This window comes from Camelina sativa, chromosome 20 (genome assembly GCF_000633955.1).
Source record: "Camelina sativa cultivar DH55 chromosome 20, Cs, whole genome shotgun sequence".
NCBI lineage: Eukaryota > Viridiplantae > Streptophyta > Magnoliopsida > Brassicales > Brassicaceae > Camelina > Camelina sativa.
Genome location: NC_025704.1, coordinates 26,139,601 through 26,154,991, shown reverse-complemented (window position 1 = coordinate 26,154,991; position 15,391 = coordinate 26,139,601). Strand labels below are relative to the sequence as shown.

Here is a 15,391-nt window from a genome sequence, read left to right as displayed (position 1 = left end):
GCTTCTTATTGTGAATACTAGCTTTTCAAAAGCTTGGGCTTGATTGTGCAAATTGGCCTGAACCAGTTTATTCAGACCTCTTAAGGTATGCTATCTAAGTTTGTGACTTGTGTTTTCCGCTTGGCTTTTGGTTCATTGAAGTTTGCTTCGAAAAAGAATCTCTTTGTTTTCATTCATCTCACTTTCCCTTTCGTAGATTCTGTTTATAAGTTGATAATCAAACTGTTTGTTCTTACCCTTGATATGAGTATACATTTAGTTTGAGTTCATTTTACAATTGCATTTCGTTGTCTTAAAGTGTTGAGTTGTTTATTACCAGAAAGGGTGCTGCTGATGAAGAGAAAATGTTGCTTTTGTATTTCAACCAGGTATGTTGTCAACTTTTTGCTTAAACATCATTTCCGAATTGTTCCCACACAGTTTTCAAAAATCTGGCAGCTTCTTTCTTCTCACTTGTTTATCTACCTCTTTTCAGATTGGTTGGCCTTCGTCGTTGCCAACCAGTGAGAAAGCAAGTTTTGTAAAAAGTGTATTGCGAGAAAAGGTTGCATGTTTTATGCATATTTAAACACAATGCTCTTCTCTTTGAAGTTAAGGTTTGATAACTCCAAAATTGTTTGTTGGCAGAAAAATGCAATGGATGAGTTTCTAATATCGAAAAGTTTACCTCTGAAATCTGGAGTCCAAGAGTGAGTCTCTTAGATATATGCTTATGCTTGATGATATCTCTTGTAGACTACAACAAAGAACTAGAGTTTTTTTTCTTGTACTTGTAAATTCATAGTCTTACTTTTTTGAGATGTAGGTTTATCGATAATGCATCCACGGAGAGAGTTCCTGTTGCTATCGTGACAGCCTACTGCAAGAGTGGTGACAAAGTAGCCCTGTAAGTAGTTAAACTAGTCTTTAGTTCTGGCTGCTCAAAATGCACAAATTTCAGTTCTTCTAGATCGCTAGGGTTCATATGCATATGATTTTAGTACAATCCGTGATATTCTCAAATGTTTAATGTGTTGGAAACAACAATATCCCTAGGAAATTGCTTCAGAATCTTGAGGTTTCATGTTGTTTCCTTCTTGTGATTGTATTATCTCACATATTAGAAAGACCAGATAATGCAAGGTGAAAAGTAGTACTTGTGAGGAGACTCTACAAAGCAATCCATTAACATAAGTAAAATCCTACGTAGATATTTTTTTCTGTTATTTCTAAACAAGTTTGATCGTTTCTTATCTTTATGATGCGATTATATAACAGATCCATTGTCGAGATGCTTGGCCAAGAAAGACTTCCAAATGTGAAGGTTATTGGAGACAATGAGGTCGAACAGAGTATGTATGGACAACTTGTTCTTGGCAAAGGAGTTTCTTCAAGTCTAGAGGAGCAACTAGTGAAGGAAGTAAAAAAAGCAGGTATAGATCTCAGAGGCAATTTGCAAATTCTTATTTTAAATCTAATATCTCCCCTTGTAACTGTAGTAGATATCTCATCCTCTTAAGTTTTGTCTGACTAGCGTCTGCTGAGAAACAGAGAATAGCAGAAGAAGTTGCATCGATGCTAAAGCTAAGTGTTGATATTGACACAACCTCATCTGAGAGGTGGGACTTTTTGTTCTTCTCTCCAAAAATTCCAATTTTATACCTTGACAAGATAAGTGTTGTCTTCTCATTTTCTTTTCTACTTTCTCCAGATTGGAAAAGATTGTTGTTGCATTGCGTGCTGCTGCGGAACACATAGGATTACCTGTAAAAAACTGTATACTTGTTGCTGGTAGCCAACCTGGAGTTTCTGCTGCAAAGATGATAGGCATGCCGTGTGTAGTCATGCGAAGCAGGTATGATGTTCGATTTCTGATGTCTCTTTCTGGATTGTTGTTGCTTATTCTACTCAGTTAAAAGCCTGAAAGGTGCTTCTGTTGAGCATTGTTCGTTTGTTCATTTTCTTTACCATTCTTTTTGCTTGTAGTTTAACTGCAAGAGGTGAGTTTCCGTCAGCAAAAGGCGTAATGGATGGGTTTGGAGGTGCAGACCTAACAATCCCTAAACTTAGGAACAAATTTAAGACTTGAAGAAACCATTCAAGAAAGTTGTCTAAAGTTCAGAATCTGGAAAATACTGTCGTGTTTATGCTCACTTCTCGAAGATTTTGTGAAGTTTTCGACTTGATATATATATCTATAGCTACATGTTTGTACGACTTGATTCTTTGTAATGTACTGGACTACTGGTGCGATTAATTGTCAGACATCATCAACAAACCTCTACTCAAAACTAAAGTCCCACCCCTTTAATTTTCATATAGATTTTTAAGTCTAGCCTCAAGCAGAACTTCTGCATCAGAATATTCAGAAACATGAGTTTCTAGAAAACAAACATTATTTGGTACGAGTCAAGACACTACCCGTATTCAAGTCAAGACACTACCGGTTTATATAACTATAGTACGATATTTATGAAGAACATTGTCAGAATTGACATGGCTTGTTCTAGGGTAAATCGTGCACTTTTAGTTGGTTTACATTTGAGTACAGTCTCAGATTTAAATTGTCTCCATAGTGACTCACACTGTATTGGCGTCACTAGTATATTTTTTGGGGGAACCTGCACACACATAACCATAATAACCATTGTTAATTCATTTGACTACAACTGGAAGTGGGATCCCATGAGCCACAATGCCAAATATGTCCTAATTTTGGCAGAACGAATAAAGAATTTATGGTAAAGTGGACCAATTTGGTATTCCATTTAGTGTGATGTCTTAATGATTGTCACATTTAAAATTAGTAAAAAAAGTCACCAATGCTGTACCACCCGGACTCCGGTTTTAGTCCTGGTTCACGGATAATAAGGGCCACCCCGGAACTTTGAAGTAAAATACATGTGGAAGAATGCAGAAAGAAGAAAAAATTATATAACTCCTCTGTTATCTATTCTTTAGAGTAGATAAAGAAGAAATAAAGAGACATATAGAGTAGAACATTTTGTTCATAGACAAGAAAAAAAAAAACAACTTCCACCACCACCAACCTAGGGGTTGGCAAAAAAAGCTGCACCTATGTAAAAAAATTATTTTCCTCAGTTTGATTAATAGAATATTCATAACACTATTTTTAATTAGAGTATCCAACAATAACAAACATTTTTTTTAGTTTATAATATATTAAAAAATTTTCGTTTATTTTTTTATGTAAAAGAACATTTTTCGTTTCCTATAATATTTCCAAATCAGTATAGAGATATTTCCAAATGGACGTTTACATGACTGAAGTTTTAGAACAAAATGTGGATCAAAACAATTTTTTCCAATATTGATGACAAAAAAAAAACAAAAAAAAAAAGAACATTTTTCCGGTTGAAAAAATAATACACACACTAATAAAAACATGCAATTCAATTTTTCTCAAACAAATATCGTTATTTACACATCCGTTATCTCATTACAAATAAAATTTCAATTTTATCCTTATATAAATATTAATATTAATGTTGATAAGTACGGTAAATATTAGAAAATTTTTTTATGAGTTCGCGGACATGTAAATAACAAAAGTTAACTTTGTATGTATTGACTTTCTTATTTCTATTAGTATGTGTATGATTTTCCCAATCGAATATTAAATGTCCTAAAATAGAAAAATGAGGGTTTTAAATATTGTTCCTTGTCCAAAAAGTCAAATGTAAGGTAATAAATTAAATTAATATATTAATTATATAAAACTAAAAATTACCACTAGGCTGACCATAAAATTTCTCACAAACAAAAAGGAAAAAAAACGAATTATTAATCTCACAAACGTAGCTTGCAAAAATTTCCACAGAATGACCATAAAATTTCTCAATTAATGCATGCAGTATAACATTTCTGATTTTTCACACCTTCTCGAAACGAACCAAAATATTTCAACGTACATGCTCGCGAATTAGCTATATCCGATCCGACTACACAATATCCGACCCGATAACACCTTATAAATATGGTATATGCAAATCAACAACTTCCTCACAATAGTTTCCATCTAAACAGTTTTATAATTTCTCACTATTTCATAACCTTTTATCATGGCTTCCAACTACAGTATGCATACTTCCTCAAGAGTAGCTATCATTGGAGCGGGTGTTAGCGGTTTAGCAGCCGCTAAGCACTTAGCACATAACCGTCCACAAGTCTTTGAAGTCTCAGATTCGACTGGAGGTGTTTGGAGAAAATGTACGTATGAAACGACTAAGCTACAGTCAGTTCGAGTAAGCTACGAATTCTCCGATTTCCCTTGGCCGAACAGAGGCGAAAGTAGCTTTCCAACTTATGTCGATGTTTTGGATTATTTGGACGCTTATGCAAAGCATTTTGACCTTCTAAAATTTATAAAATTTAACCACAAAGTCCTTGAAGTTAGGTTCATCGGTGATGGTCAAGTTTCGCAGATGGGAGACCTCGGTGCGTACGACAACTTGCTGCCAGGGAAACCTGTGTGGGAAGTTGCCGTTAAGACCGGGGATGGAGAGATTCAGGTTTATTACATTTAATATCATCATATGTTCACACACAAATGCATATTACAACGAATTTACATCAAAGCATATGATTCATTGATTTAGTTTTTAATTAGTAATTCTGACGTTCATATTTTTATTTAAACTTTTGAAAAAATTGCATGCATAAGGGATCTAAGTTTACTTATATATTTGTGAAATATATATATATATATATATATATATATATATATATAACGTTTCCTTTTATAGTAATATTCATTTGTGTGTGCAGTGGCATGCATTTGAGTTCGTGGTAGTATGCACAGGAAAATATGGCGATGTACCAAGAATCCCGGCATTTCCGATGAAGAAAGGACCGGAGATATTCAAAGGGAAAGTGTTGCACTCCATGGATTACTCCAAGTTGCATAAAGAAAAAGCGTCTCTTCTCCTCCGTGGCAAGAATGTGGCCGTGATTGGTTTCAAGAAATCAGCCATTGATTTGGCGTTAGAGTCTGCTTTAGCTAATCAAGGTATAATAAATCATAAAGTATACATGATTTGAATTTCATAAATATTTTAAACTAAATAATGTATTTAAAATTTTGCAGGAGAAGAAGGGAAAACATGCACTATGGTGGTGAGAACACCACATTGGGTGATCCCACATTATTCGGTGTGGGGCTTACCATTCTTCTTGTTCTACTCAACTAGAGCTTCTCAATTCATTCATGAGAGGCCTAACCAAAGCTTCTTTAGAACTCTCTTTAGTCTAATCTTCTCTCTTCTGGTTCGTCATCTTCAAAACATTTAATTTCGTCTCCTAAGTATTGCGCAGTCATGCAAACTTTCTAATGTTTTCAAACCATATATAATTGTCAAACAGCGTGCCGTAGTTTCCAGATTCATCGAATCATATGTCTTGTGGAAGCTTCCGTTAGAGAAATATGGTCTTAAACCGGGCCATGCATTCGAAGAGGACTATGCTTCTTGTCAAATGGCGATCATGCCAGAGAATTTCTTTGATGAAGCGGACAAGGGAACGATCCGTTTCAAAAGGACGAAAAATTGGTGGTTCTATAATGAAGGGATTGAGTTTGAGGATGGAACTACCCTAGAAGCCGATGTTGTTATACTTGCGACAGGATATGATTGCATGAAGAAGCTCAAACCCATTGTCCCTGAACCTTTTCGAACATGGCTTGAGTTTCCTTGGGGTGTCATGCCTTTATACAGGTACGTAACGTACGTACACTTATAGTCAAATGAAATAGGACCATTGCTTATATATTAATAACGATGCTAATTTACTAAATGTTCAGGGGAACAATCCATCCATTGATACCCAACATGGGTTTCATCGGATTTGTTCAAAGCAGCTCTAACCTGAAGTCATCAGAAATACATTCAAGGTGGCTCAATCAGCTTTTGGACGGTAAATTCACGTTACCGAGCAAAGAGAAGATGTTGGACCAATTCCTTAAAGAAATGGACGTAATGAGAAGATCAAGCAGATTCTATAAAAATCATTGCTTCTCCACTTTCAGCATTCAACATGCGGATGATTTGTGTAGAGACATGAATCTGAAGCCTTAGCGTCGTTATTCAAAAAAATAATCGACTTCACTGAAATAAGTGTTACATCTGGGATTGTCTTTCATCCTCAATTTACACAAGACCCTGTCATGCATCCTAATTTGCTTTTATATGTTTTAGTTTATTGTATCGTCTGCTTTAAAATAAGTGAAATCATGTTTTCTCCCCTTCCCTTCTCTATATGATGGTTGAGATAAATATAATAAACTTTCCAATAAGGATGTTTGGGGAAGCAATGCATAGCGGCAGCAAAAGCTTAATGCAAAAAAGTAAATGAGACACCAAATTAATTATACATGAAAAATCTCCTCAGTTCTCTGATAAATAAAACCATAATCTACTCAAAAATCCACTATCAGCAATGTAAATTGAGTTATAACCACATCTTCTTTGTTCCCATGCACAAAACCGATCCAAAGACTAAAAGTCCAAAGAGCAATCTCTAACACACAAAAAAATACTATAAGAAAGAAATACAAAGAGCCTAGAAATATGCAGTCCTAAACGACCCTAACTTCACTAAAATTCCGGTAATCAAAACGAAATATCCACAGTCTAAATTTTAGATAAACTGTCAAGGCAAAAATCACGAAAAATCTGCATGCATATCTGGAAATTCTAGACACGGCCGGCCATGTTATTATCCATAGTTCTCCCAAACCAACCATTGAACATAATCTACAATGTTGAACCTAAAGACCACTGATTCACGAAGCTACGTGATAACATCTCACACTTTAGATTTCGCGTTTGCTTTGAACCCGATTATCTCTATAATTTGAAAGAACAGAGTTTTAAAATTTATGTAAAAATGTAAATGCTCATTAACTTTTACTACAAATTCATGTGTTTTAGGCTGTCCAATTTTTTTTTTTTTTCTTTTTTTTTGTTATATATAAAATTTATTCAATCGTAAATCTTTGTTTACATGATATGCTACTTTTTATTGAATTTGCTTTAAAATAGAAACTAAAGAACAAAATAAAACAGAGCATTTGAAAAACAGGGCAAGTGGTTCCTCTTCAATCCTTGTTTATGGAGTGAGTATAATCGGTTTCTGATCAATAGCTTTGATGAGGGTTGACGAGACTCGAGAGCTTGCGATTACACCATGTATTCTCTTGTTTCGCTCACGCCATATCGCATGGACCGTTGCCTTGAAAACATATTTCATTATTCCTGTTTAGTCTACTCTATGTGCTCTCCACATTCAATTCATGTCTACAGCGGTATCAGCTTTTTCTCTAAACAACTCAAAGAACAGGTAACTGTTACTGAGTTATCATTTTTGAAGTAGATGTAGCCTGGACAACGATGACCACATTCAACACAATACGGACGAGTGATGTTACTGTTGCGCCGAACTTCCACTTTGGACGAGTAATACTTGAATCTGTAACCAGGCTTCATATAAGCAGAAGATCCAAAAATGCAATGAAGGTGGATAGTGATACAACATACGTTGCATGTGTAAAACCTATCCCTTGGATTAAACTCTTTCTCACATACTTCGCACCAGTGCGTATCACATTCTTGTTCTCCATAGCAAATAAAAAGAGGATGCTTGTCGTATTTGTAGCTTACTTCAGTTGGAATCGTAGCGCGCGCATTGATAACACATAGCAAATTTGCATATAGTACACTGTAGGTAAGATGACCGCATACCTATCTTCTTGCAACCCACACAACAAGTTTTGTTTTGACCTTTTGAGGATGTGGAGATAAATAGAGGATGTTCATGACTTTCATGGGTGAAATAATCAGGAACTGATGAAATACATCGAACATCTATCTGAACTTGCTCGCACACACAAATACTTTTGGGACATATGTACCTGAAACCAGTTGACTTTCTGGAACAAGCTTTGCAGTCTATGAAATCATAGTGTGTTCGAGGAGATGTCTCTAGGATAAGAGGGTGTTTGTGTAACGCATGACTTAGTTTTCGTAGAAGTCCAGCACATACCTTGTGGAGGAAGAAATCACAGTGCGTGTAATTGTAGAAATCACGAGAGTCCATAGGAAGGATGCATGCTTGACACTGCTTTTCTGCATCTCTAACACCATCATACTTCTCGAGCTTTAGAAGATGTTCATGAGAGAAATGTTTTATTAGGTCATCACCAAACATCTTAAATGGGAGGATATCTTCAATCTCGTCTGATTCTTCAGGTTCCTTTTCGAGTTCTTTCCCGTCCCATACATTCTCGTTTGTTGCACATTTTGAATGAACTACATAAGAGCAGTCCTCGTTGTTGCAAGAGTATTGGCCGTCCTTGGTGTCAACTGTCTGGTAGCATACCCCACATGGTGAAATCTTCGTTTGGAGGCAAGGAGTGTGAAAAATACGATGCTGGTGACGCGTGATCTTTATGACTCGTGGTAAGTTGATGCAACTTTGATGGACCATGTAATTACATTCAAAACAAGCATAGCTTGGATCCAACACATTGACCAAACCGCAAGCATCACATGGAGTCAAGAGAGGTCGCTTGTAGAGGACAAGTGGATGGTGATGATTCTTTGGGGTTGTGACATGGAGAAGTGGAATAGTTTGAGAGCAATGGAGATCTAAACAAAAGTTGCATATAGAGCAACGATAGAACCAATTGCCTTGGATATTTTTTCCACACCATGTGCATTTATCAGATTCGATAGATCCGAACTTGGTAGGATCATACATGTTGGAGCCACACAAAAATGTTGTGCAAAAAGATTCATCAATACTGCCGTCTGATATGAACCCGGTTTCATAGTTCCGGAAAGTGAAAGTAAGAGGGTGTTGGAGGTGATAAGGATGTGTTAACTTTCTTGGAAACATATGACAAACTCTGTGGAACTCCACATCGCAGGTTTGGCAGAAGAAATGGTAGTTCTGGTCTTCGGTCAAGGGAGATGTATAACCACCACATGAAAAACAACCAGAGTTGGTGTTTCCACCGAATCTAGGGCAGAGGGTGTGAGGGTGAGCTGGATGAGACGCCGGACATCTTGGATTTTTTTTAGGAAGAGTGGGAGGGTTTGAGTTTTTTCTCATTAATAGAGGTGAAGATACTTCTTCTTTCTCCATCTTTTTGTGGTTTTTCTTTTTGAGTTGAAGATGCCGAGAAGGTAGAGATACTTTTTTGTTGTTCATCTTTTTGCCGTTTTGGTTATGATATCGTCCAATACCAAGAGGTGGAGGAGATGAAGATACTTCTTCTTTCTCCATCTTTTTGTTGTTTCCGTTATGAGGTCGTCGAGGTGGAGCTACTTCTTTGTTGTCTATCTTTTTCCCATTTCGAGCTCGTCTAGGTGTAGCTACTTCTTCGTTGTCCATCTTTTTGTCATTTCGAGCTCGTCGAGGTGGAGTTACTTCTTCCTTGTCCATGTTTTTGCTGTTTCGGTTATGATATCGTCCATACCCAAAAGGTGGAGGAGGTGGAGGGGGTGGAGGGGGTGGAGCTACTTCTTCTTTGACCATATTTTTGACATTTTGGTTATGAGCTTGTCGAGGTGGAGCTGCTTCTTCGTTGTCCATCTTTGTGCCATTTGGTGTACGATAAAGTTCATACCCAAAAGGTGAAGGGGGTGGAGGGGGCGGAGGAGGTGGAGGAGGTATTTCTTCTTGGACCATATTTTTGCCGTTTCCGTTTTGATATGGTCCAAATCCAAAAGGTGGCGGAGTTGGAGGTACTTTAATTTTCTTTGCGCATTCTTTTTGCTGCTTTGTTTATGATCGATGCATGTTTCTGTTTTTCACTCCCACTTCTCGTAAATGGGAGTGTTCATATTAATAAACAAGCAACCCCATCCCCATCCCCATGTTTTCTAATAACAGTGACGAAATTGTTTTTTATATTATTAAGCATGACCATAACATACGCTTTCATACTATAGTCGTCGTTTACTTATATATTATCAATATATTCTCAAGACCTGTTTCCACGCTATGCAATTGCAATGCACATTCACAAAATATATACTAAATTAGATTAAGGTTAAATCTAGGATTTGAATACGAGACCAATAAAATCTCTGTAGAACTGTTTAATTTATACTTTCGCTTACTTCATAATAAGATTAGAATCTCTTACTAGTATATGAATGTCATCAGAAATGTCATCAGCATATATGCTCCAAGAAGTATTTGAGATTAAACTGCCACTTTGGGTGACGCTGAAGAATGTGCCACCAACTATGTTCACGGAGAAAGGGTTAGAGTTTTTGTTTAGTGCGGTTGGTAAGCCGATTCGTCTGCATCCTACGACAGAATCCTGTACTAAGTTTGATGAAGCAAAAATGTTGGTTGAAGCGGATTTAACTAAAGAGTTGCCACGAAAGCATGTTATTATGGGTGAGGAGGATGGAGAATTAGAATCAACTGTTAAATATTCCTACCCTTGGTTGCCTCCACGATGTACTGTCTGCAGTAAATGGGGACATTTGAGCTCCAGTTGTCTTGTCACCGAACCAACTGCTGTCCAAAGGTCCTCTCCGTCGGTAGAAGTGGAGAATGCAATCGAGATTGAAAACACGGTACCTGCGACTGTACCTCGGACAGAAACATTGACTGAATCAGTTGGTATTTCAAAAGAGGTTGTGGTCTCTGACACAGCGGGAGCATCGGTTAAGGACCCTGCTATGGAGGAGAAGGATGAGTGGATTATACCAAGGACTAGTCTTAGTCCAGGGAAGAAGCAGGTAGGACTGCCTTCTATTCCGATCACTTCCTCTTCTAATACTTTTGCGGTCTTAGAGGAAGAAGAGGAAACAGAGAACCTCGAGGAAACAGAGGAGTTGGAAAAAACAGAGAAGAGTGGGGAAACCAGTAAGGTTGGTGCCATGGGGGAAGTTACTCCTCCCCTGGGGGATGAATCTGCACGGATCCAAACCACCTCTAAACAAGGAGTTAAGGCTCGTGACAAACCTAGTGAGTCCTTGTAACACCCAATTTCTATGGCATGTCAAAGGTTAACTTATATCACAAGTAAACCATACTTAACCGAAAATAACCAAGAAAAATCCATTAATTCAATTTAAACGTCTTTCAAACCACCATTTAAACGTTAAACCGAAACTAACAACCAGTTCGATAAATCCAACAACGGAAAAATAAAAGAATAATCTCCAGCTCCTAACACCAACACCAACTCTATCATCTACTCCTCAATGTTACCTGCAAGAGAAAGAGAGGGATGAGCAATCTAAGATTACTCAGCGAGGGCAAGCCTTAGGGCTCACGAAGTCTTCATACACAAACATGCTCAGACCATCACAAAGTCTAAACCTAAAACAAGCAATCAATCACGTGTCAACGACACACAAACATCAAACATATGAGACTACGTCCCATAAACAACGCTGTGCATTACGGGATTCCTCATGCTTTCGCACTTCTTCCTGCACATTTCCGTCGCCGTGCATTACGGGATTCCTCATGCTTTCGCACTTCTTCCTGCACATTTTCATTACCGTGCATTACGGGATTCCTCATGCTTTCGCACTTCTTCCTGCACTTTTTCACTTGCGTATCCGGATTCCTCATGCTTCTCGCACTTCTTCCACGCACAACACGTTGGCTCGTCAGCCAATCCTGATCTACCCGCATTCCGCGCCCGTAGACCACCACACAACTACAAGGAAAATTCCTTGTAGGACTCTCTGCGGCCCACCCGCTTCTTCGTGCCTCTTGGCACATTTTCTCCCCACACTCAAACAATTTACTTTATCATACTAACATGCATATCACACACCACGCAATCCGTTTTAAATATCTAGTTCTTTTAATTTTCAAATCCTATTACTAGTTCTTTTTCCTTATCTTTTATTTAGTAGATATATAATATATATATTATTATTATACACTCAACAATCAACTAAGATTATATATAATATAATCCATAGGTATACTTGGCTTAACTTTAAACTAAGTAACTATCTAAACATATCGGTATATGAAAAAGACACTAACTAGTCCTCACCTTAGCAAATTGGGTTGGTTCTCGAGTAAAGACCAGCAACAACAGAAATCCAATCCAACAACGACAATGATCTCAATCTGCAATATTATCAGATTACCCGATCAATGATTATATTCCAATATTAATCACTGATTTAATCTAATAACCGAAACTGACTTAATTGTGCTGGTACTTCACAAATAAATTAGTTAGATGTAGTTTAATAATTAAATCAAACTAACGATCTAATAATTTATATCCCACAATTTAATTCACGTACGACCACATGCTCCCCGTTTAATACCACTTCCTAAACCAGCCACAACACACGGTTCAACAATATTAATTTAACGAACGTCATTGACAACATACGTAAATAACCATGCATGACACCACAACAACTCATGCACGTACGTTCCATAACTTCCTGGTTTAGTTGGTTACGTAATAGTTTAGCTATGAACGAGCAACACATCGCAACAACAACAACACGAGACATAGAGCTTGGTCGTTACCTCGTTCTGCAACTTTCCGCGACGACTTGACGAACTGAACGGCGAAGTGGAAGACTCGGCAACACAGATCTGCGGTGGTTCAGGCTTGGTGATTAGATTGGTTCCAACAATCTATGAAAACACAACATAGTTCTCGGTTTGGTTCACGGATCTTACCTCTCCGGTGAAGACGTTTCACACGGCGGCACAGGCTGAGCGCGGTGACAATCTCCGGTGTCTCTAGTGGTGCTACAAGGGTTCGCAACAAGGTTCGAGTTAGGGCTGTTCCCAAAACTATACAAAACTAAAGACTCGAGTTATACGGAGGCTTACCGTGGAACGTGACGGCCAAGGGTTTGTGAGGCTTGTCTCGAAGTTTGTCCCTTTTTTATATACACACGCGGGGAGATTAGGGTTTGGTTTGGGCTTGGCTCACTAATGGGCTCGGTTTGGGCCTCACGGTTTAATTCTGGAACCGGGTCGTTACAATTCTCCCCTACTACAAAGGAATTCGTCCCCGAATTCGACCCGTCATCACTTTTGTCCATAAAAAGTTCTGGATAATCCAACCGCATTTGCGTTTCTGATTCCCAAGTATCCTCTCGGATCCCATCTCTTTCCCAACATACCTTGACAGACTTGATTACTTTCCCTTGACTTTCCGTTTCCTGACGGTCCAAAATTTCCACAGGTTTACTCAATGCAGTTAAATTCCGGTTTAAATCTGCCGGCGGATTCGGTAATACTAATTCTGGTTCTCTAACAACTTTCCGCAAAACTGACACGTGGAAAACATCATGGAAATTAGATAACTCCTGAGGTAGTGCTAAACGGTAAGCTACAGCCCCAATCTTTTCTGTAATCACATATGGTCCCATATATCTTGGTTTAAGCTTCTTTAACTTCCGGTTTTTATGCGCTCCTCTGAATATTCTCATTTTTAAATGCACTGCATCACCAACCGAAAATTCTAAATCCTTCCGACGTTTGTCTGCATAACTTTTTTGCCTGTCATGGGCTTCTTTAAGCCTGTCCCGGAGCAGTTCCACTTGCTCTATAGTCTCTGTGACCATCTCGGGCTCTAGGTCCTTACGTTCCCCGACTTCTGTCCAACAAAGTGGTGTGCGGCATGGTCGACCGTATAAAGCCTCGTACGGTGGCATCCCTATGCTGGAGTGATAACTATTGTTATATGCAAATTCCATCAACGGTATATACTTAAGCCAGTTTCCCTCCCAGTCAAGTACGCACGCCCTCAACATATCCTCAAGTNGAACCGGGTCGTTACAATTCTCCCCTACTACAAAGGAATTCGTCCCCAAATTCGACCCGTCATCACTTTTGTCCATAAAAAGTTCTGGATAATCCAACCGCATTTGCGTTTCTGATTCCCAAGTATCCTCTCGGATCCCATCTCTTTCCCAACATACCTTGACAGACTTGATTACTTTCCCTTGACTTTCCGTTTCCTGACGGTCCAAAATTTCCACAGGTTTACTCAATGCAGTTAAATTCCGGTTTAAATCTGCCGGCGGATTCGGTAATACTAATTCTGGTTCTCTAACAACTTTCCGCNACACATACCATTCTCTGCCGTGTGGAACCCCTCCACATTGTTTTCCACTGCCTTTTTCAAATCCGCGTCAAGTTTTTGTGCTTCCCGGATTCTCCACAGTAGGTCAGCTTGATTCACCACTTCTAAACCAACAACGTTTTCCCCAACCGATGTTGCACAAATACTCAGTGCACACAAAGTGTCTTCCAGCTCCTTTATCTCTTTTTCTCTTGAGACATCAGTTCTCCGCCTGCTCAATGCGTCAGCTACCAAATTGGCCTTTCCCGGATGATAGGCAATGTCCAAGTCGTAATCTGCGAACAACTCTACCCATCTCCTTTGCCTAAGGTTGAGGTCTGATTGAGTGAATATATGTTTCAAACTTTTGTGGTCTGTAAACACTTGAACTTTTTCCCCATACAAGTATGATCGCCAGATCTTTAGAGCGAATACAACTCCTGCCAACTCCAAATCATGGGTAGGGTAATTAATCTCATGTGGTCTAAGCTGTCTAGATGCATAAGCGATGACCTTTTCGTCTTGCATCAACACGCAGCCCAATCCTGTTCCTGACGCGTCTGTATACACCACATATGGTACCCCTGGTTTTGGTAGTACTAGTATAGGTGTTTCCGTCAAATGCCTCTTCAATTTCTGAAAGCTGCTTTCACACTCCTCGGTCCACTCAAATTTCACATCCTTTCCTGTGAGTCGAGTCATAGGCTTAGCTATGCTAGCAAATCCTTCCACGAATTTTCGGTAGTACCCTGCCAAGCCCAGGAAACTACGGACTTCAGTAGCGCTCTTAGGCGTTGGCCAACCACTTATCGAGGCTATCTTTTCTGGATCCACAGACACTCCAGCTTCTGAAACAACATGCCCCAAAAACCCAATCTTCCTTTGCCAAAAGCTGCACTTACTCAACTTCCCATATAGTTGTTGTTCCCGCAGTTTGTCCAACACTATCCGTAGGTGTTTCTCGTGTTCCTTACGGCTTTTAGAATAGATTAAAATGTCATCGATGAATACTATCACACACTTATCCAAGTACTCCCGAAAAACATTATTCATCATCTTCATGAACGCGGCTGGTGCATTAGTCAACCCAAACGGCATTACTACAAATTCGTAGTGTCCATATCTCGTCCAAAAGGCCGTTTTCCTTATGTCTTCCTCTGCTATTGAAATCTGATGGTACCCGGATGCCAAATCAATCTTTGAGAACCATGAAGCTCCCTGTAGCTGATCCAACAACTCATCAATTCGAGGCAACGGGTACTTATTTTTGATGGTAACCTTATTCAATCCCCGGTAATCAATGCAAAGTCT

General features: G+C 38.7%; 3 protein-coding genes and 1 pseudogene across 3 annotated transcripts in view; 2 read left to right on the top strand and 2 right to left on the bottom strand.

Annotated features, from left to right (window-relative positions):
* LOC104771719 (haloacid dehalogenase-like hydrolase domain-containing protein At3g48420) overlaps positions 1–2,275 on the top strand; it is a 3,315-nt gene extending 1,040 nt beyond the window's left edge. The window contains exons 3-11 of the mRNA XM_010496295.2: positions 22–85; positions 320–368; positions 476–544; positions 628–689; positions 806–886; positions 1,258–1,412; positions 1,514–1,598; positions 1,691–1,834; positions 1,966–2,275. Of these exons, the coding sequence (XP_010494597.1) occupies positions 22–85; positions 320–368; positions 476–544; positions 628–689; positions 806–886; positions 1,258–1,412; positions 1,514–1,598; positions 1,691–1,834; positions 1,966–2,068 (812 nt within the window). The 3' untranslated portion in view covers positions 2,069–2,275. The remainder of the gene's footprint in view (positions 1–21; positions 86–319; positions 369–475; positions 545–627; positions 690–805; positions 887–1,257; positions 1,413–1,513; positions 1,599–1,690; positions 1,835–1,965) is intronic.
* Positions 4,062–6,071, top strand: LOC104771718 (putative flavin-containing monooxygenase 2). Its single transcript, XM_010496294.1, has 5 exons — positions 4,062–4,511; positions 4,768–5,008; positions 5,087–5,151; positions 5,362–5,711; positions 5,798–6,071. The coding sequence occupies exons 1-5, from the start codon at positions 4,062–4,064 to the stop codon at positions 6,069–6,071; spliced, it is 1,380 nt and encodes a 459-aa protein (XP_010494596.1).
* Positions 7,293–9,687, bottom strand: LOC104772832 (annotated as a pseudogene).
* On the bottom strand, positions 12,036–13,883 carry LOC109131253. The gene is made up of 4 exons (XM_019241956.1): positions 12,841–13,883; positions 12,685–12,756; positions 12,529–12,597; positions 12,036–12,111 (listed from the first exon to the last, which is right to left on the bottom strand). Exons 1-4 carry the CDS (start codon positions 13,881–13,883, stop codon positions 12,036–12,038), a joined length of 1,260 nt encoding a protein of 419 aa, XP_019097501.1.

Excerpts from the sequence above, each read along its gene's own strand:
- LOC104771718 (XM_010496294.1), top strand. The coding sequence starts at position 4,062 with ATGGCTTCCAACTACAGTATGCATACTTCCTCAAGAGTAGCTATCATT. Across the intron at positions 4,512-4,767 it reads CCGGGGATGGAGAGATTCAG|TGGCATGCATTTGAGTTCGT; the intron begins GTTTATTACATT and ends TTGTGTGTGCAG. Across the intron at positions 5,009-5,086 it reads GTCTGCTTTAGCTAATCAAG|GAGAAGAAGGGAAAACATGC; the intron begins GTATAATAAATC and ends AAAATTTTGCAG.